This window comes from Sinocyclocheilus rhinocerous, unplaced genomic scaffold (genome assembly GCF_001515625.1).
Source record: "Sinocyclocheilus rhinocerous isolate Xijiao unplaced genomic scaffold, SAMN03320098_v1.1 scaffold185, whole genome shotgun sequence".
NCBI classification, from domain to species: Eukaryota; Metazoa; Chordata; class Actinopteri; order Cypriniformes; family Cyprinidae; genus Sinocyclocheilus; species Sinocyclocheilus rhinocerous.
The window spans coordinates 2,807,411-2,811,619 of NW_015662163.1; the positions used below are offsets into that span (position 1 = coordinate 2,807,411).

Consider the following 4,209-nt stretch of genomic DNA (forward strand, 5'->3'; position numbering starts at 1 on the left):
ACGCTCCCGGAAACACTAAGCTCGTGCCAGGCTTGGGCCTTGTCTTTTCCATTCATCAAGTTACTCTGACGCAAACTGGTTCTTTTTATCAACCAACTTCAGCAAAGACCCACGTGAGACTTCGGATTGCATCAAGCCTTTCTTTCAGACAGATGAGACGTGCAAGTATTCAAACTTAGTCTTATTAGTTGATACATTAGGTATCATTTGCACCTTTTTACAAAGGTGTGTTTGAACTAAGAATCTGATGTTTCCCTCGGGTAGATCTGCTGAATATGCAAATGGTTCAATAACTTCATATTCTTATTTGTCTTCTCTTTACTGCGTTAAGTTTGAACCCTTTCCTATACAAACTGTGTGTGTGTGTGTGTGTGTGTATGTGTGTGTTAGACCAGTTTATGTGTTTATGTAGTGTGTTGGACCAGTTTGAGTGTTTATGTAGTTAATAAAACCTTACTTGTATCACACTTGACGTGGTTCATTGTTTGCTCATAACTGGAGTCACTTAATCATGCAGATTTATGCTACAAGCTTTTTGTAGAATTGTACAGTAAGAAAGTTATTTCCCTTAACCAGGAAATTAACGTTCTTAGAATTGACAGACAGTTGACCCTGAGAGGTCAGCTAAATATCTACAGCGGATCTAAAATATTCATAATTAATTATAACTAGTTATGATTAATTATTCATATTTCCCACGAGCTGATTCGTTACAACAACAACAACAAAAATGCACTACTAATAATAATTTCAGCACTTATTATTATTATTATTAGTGCGGTTTTATTGTTGTTGTTATAATAATAATAATAATAATAATAATAACACCAATAAAACCGCACTAATAATAATAATAATAATAATAATAATAATAATTTTAAAACACTTAAAATAATAATAATAATAATAATAATAAACACGAGTAATAATAAAAAAAATAATAATGTAATTTATATAAAGTTATGCAATCGGTTAACATACTAAAGTTATTATTATTATTATTATTTAAAAAGTAAAAACTAAATAATTAATATTAATATTAAGAATAAATTAAAACATTAATAATAATAATAATAGCAATTGAATACATCTTAATATAAATCATCATCATCACCTTTAAATTATTTACCAAATAACTTACCGAGGCTCTCATCTCCCCGGGCCAATCGGCCTCTCCAGTAGTCTTTGGTGATGGGGTGCAGGGAAGCCAGGTACCTCACATCACACAGTGTTTCACCCCACGTGGCCACCTTTCTCTTGCTGTGCTTCTTCCACTGCAGGAAAATGGATCGCAGCTGCTTGTTGTATGGAGCCGGCTGACGAAACAACCAATACATGAAGAGCCACTGGAACCTGCACTGGACGTATTGATGGTACATGGACTCCAGCTCTGTGTGTTCTGAAATCGGCGCATAAAATAGTTGTCAATGCCAACAATACTACAGCCTGAAAGCTAATGGCCAGAAAACGTAACACTGCAATAAAATGCATTCATAAATAAATCTGTACAATTACACCTTACAGAAGGAACTCCAAAATTTCAGGTGGAAGTTTGAAAGACCTTTAGATCATCACTGACCAGGATGCACTACACCCTGTTCAAAGCTAACAGCTATAGAACATGGGCCTTGCCCTTTCATATACTAGAGTATTAAAAGAAACAGGAAACACCAGGTGAGGGTGAACTATGAGTCACAGTCCTTCTTCAGACACATCAATACAAAAACCATGTGTCATACCCCAACTTTCCCATCAAGGGTCCATCACAGCAGTTTGAAGTGATTCACCAGTGCAAAAAATGGGGGGGGGGGAAACGTATACAACAAAGACGTATAAAAGGTCAACCAAACCAACGAGAGCACCCAGACACCCTTATGTCCTTTTGGTTAAGAAGACAATACAGTACAGTTGGGCGTGAGTCTAAATGCGATGCAAAAGTGCCAGAGAACAAATTGCAGTTGACTGGATTCACTCCAGCACTCACAGAGGATTAAAGTAAGGTGATATATTGCATAATACATTATATTCCTTTGGCAATATTAAAATCACAATATTCGCAAAATTAACATTAAGCTTCCTAAAAACCAGGCAAGCAGACAAGTTTCACACCTAGTTTCATAAAATGGGATGCAAATCTCACCACTGTTTTGGTGCTGGCGGAGAACATGCTGAAGGACCAGTGAGACACTACCATGATGCTTCAGTGCAAGATGATACAGCTCTCTCCATTCAAACTTGAGGGTGTCACAATCTTCAGTTTCTTCTGGGAAACAGAATAACACGTTAGGCTAAAATTAAACATGGAAAGCCCATGTGACAGCTGAGAGTATGACCACCTTGGAGTTTGTCCTGGAACAAATCTGCAGTGATTCCCCACAGTTTCTCCACATCGCTGCAGGGAAGCCTCACTGAAGGCAAGGGAACGCTTTCCTCCAACACGAGCCACTGGATCCAGTACTTGTGCGGCGCGAGCGGGATCTCCACAAAGAGTTTCTCCTGAAACGCACGGTTACAGTGGATGTTTCTGAAGAGGGATCTCCACATAAAAACCAGACGGAAGGCGGTTTTGGCCGTTACGGGACACCGGGCGTGGGTATATGTCAGACTGACCCCAAACGAATCCTGTGGAGAGATTTTGGAGAGAATAAGCTTGCAAGTGACCACTGGAATAGTCTGTTAGGGCCACTGATTACATTAAATAACTTCAAGCGTGCAGGTCAAAATAAATAAATCTCCCAACCCTCATGAATGTACTGGGAATAATGACAATGATTTAATTATTTAAATTCTTAGGTACGTATATGTAATAATAGTATTTGCTGGATTGCCATTATGCTGATTGTGGATTTTGGTGTACAGTCAGGATTAATTTTGCTGGAGTATGACAAAAAATAGAATCTCTAAGAACCGTTTAAATTGCAAACAGACTAAAAAAAACACTTTAAAAAACGGAAAATGCAAAATAAGTAAATAAACAAAAACACAACAATGCCTAAAAAAGCTAATTAAAAACGAGTCTTTTTTTGTTTTGTTACTGTTGACTTAAAGCCTAAATTTTAAAAATACCGTGTACTCGAATCATATTCGAACCTTTTAGCTGAATGACTAATTCACAACCATGCACCAACTGTATTTTTCGTTCACTTAAGCTGCATTCAAAGACTGAATACAGCAAGAGTATGTCATTCGTAAAAGTTATTCAGTAGCTTCTATCATAGGTAAAAGTTACAGAACGCCGCGAATGACTGTGCTTTTTGTCTTGTACGAGTCTCGGAGTGGCGATGAACGACTCGCATCGTTCACGGTCTTATACATGGATTATCTGTCAGAGCACTCGATTACATTTGAGCCATTTTTGCTCACAAAGCTAAAACAAAATGACCCAAGGAAATTCTTAAACTGTATAATATATTATAATTGTTTCTTATTTTCTCTATAACTTCCTCAGTGTCATGCATAGCGTTTGGCTCCGTTCCGAGTCGGTTGGACACATGATTCACCTATAACTAGGGTTGGGTATCATTTGAATTTTATCAATTCCAATTCCGATTCTGCTCATCGATTCGGATTCTTATCAATTCCCAGTTTATATTCCAATGTGGTTAATAAAAGTCAATCAGTTAGATATCAAACATATTTATTCTGTGTCTATCTTTGCAAAACATTTAATTGCTGCCGAATACCATTAACAAAAACCAGCCGGCTATAAACTGGACTCGATTAAGAGCTGTTTGTGTGCAGAGAGCTGCGTGATTGATTTTGGATAAATTGAGACTTTTTTCAAATAAAGGTTTTAGTTCTATCACAATTCTGAAGAAAAATATTACACAACTGAACAAAAGCTCATGGAATTTATGAATGGAATGATTCAATGACTCACTCAAGATTTACTTGTTTTATCACTGTATAAATCAGTGTTTTTGAATGAATCTCTTGAATGAATGATTCATAGGCAAATAAATTTTTTACAGCCACTTTTCGCAACCTAAAAAAAATAATAATAAAAAATAAAAAGATGCGCACACAGGAATTGATAGGTGGAATTGAAATTAATTTTACAACAAGTATCAGATTCCTGACCCAAGTATCCGATCCTGGAATTTATTTTTGATTCCCAACCATACCAAGTACACGCTGTTCGCCAGGCTTAGGTATGTACCAGGGGCATAGCCATCATTTCAGAAGTGAGGGGGACAGAAATGTTTATAA

The 4,209-nt window shown here is 36.8% G+C and overlaps 1 protein-coding gene across 2 annotated transcripts in view; it reads right to left on the minus strand.

Moving 5' to 3' along the window:
* Positions 1–4,209, minus strand: part of LOC107727620 (uncharacterized) — a 13,185-nt gene that overhangs the window by 8,039 nt on the left and 937 nt on the right. The window contains exons 2-4 of one of the 2 annotated variants that reach the window (XM_016537544.1): positions 2,337–2,622; positions 2,141–2,263; positions 1,142–1,399 (exon numbers count right to left, since the gene is read on the minus strand). In XM_016537544.1, the coding sequence (XP_016393030.1) occupies positions 1,142–1,399; positions 2,141–2,263; positions 2,337–2,622 (667 nt within the window). Of the gene's footprint in view, positions 1–1,129; positions 1,400–2,140; positions 2,264–2,336; positions 2,623–4,209 lie in introns of both variants that reach the window. The other variant, XM_016537545.1, reaches the window with a different exon arrangement.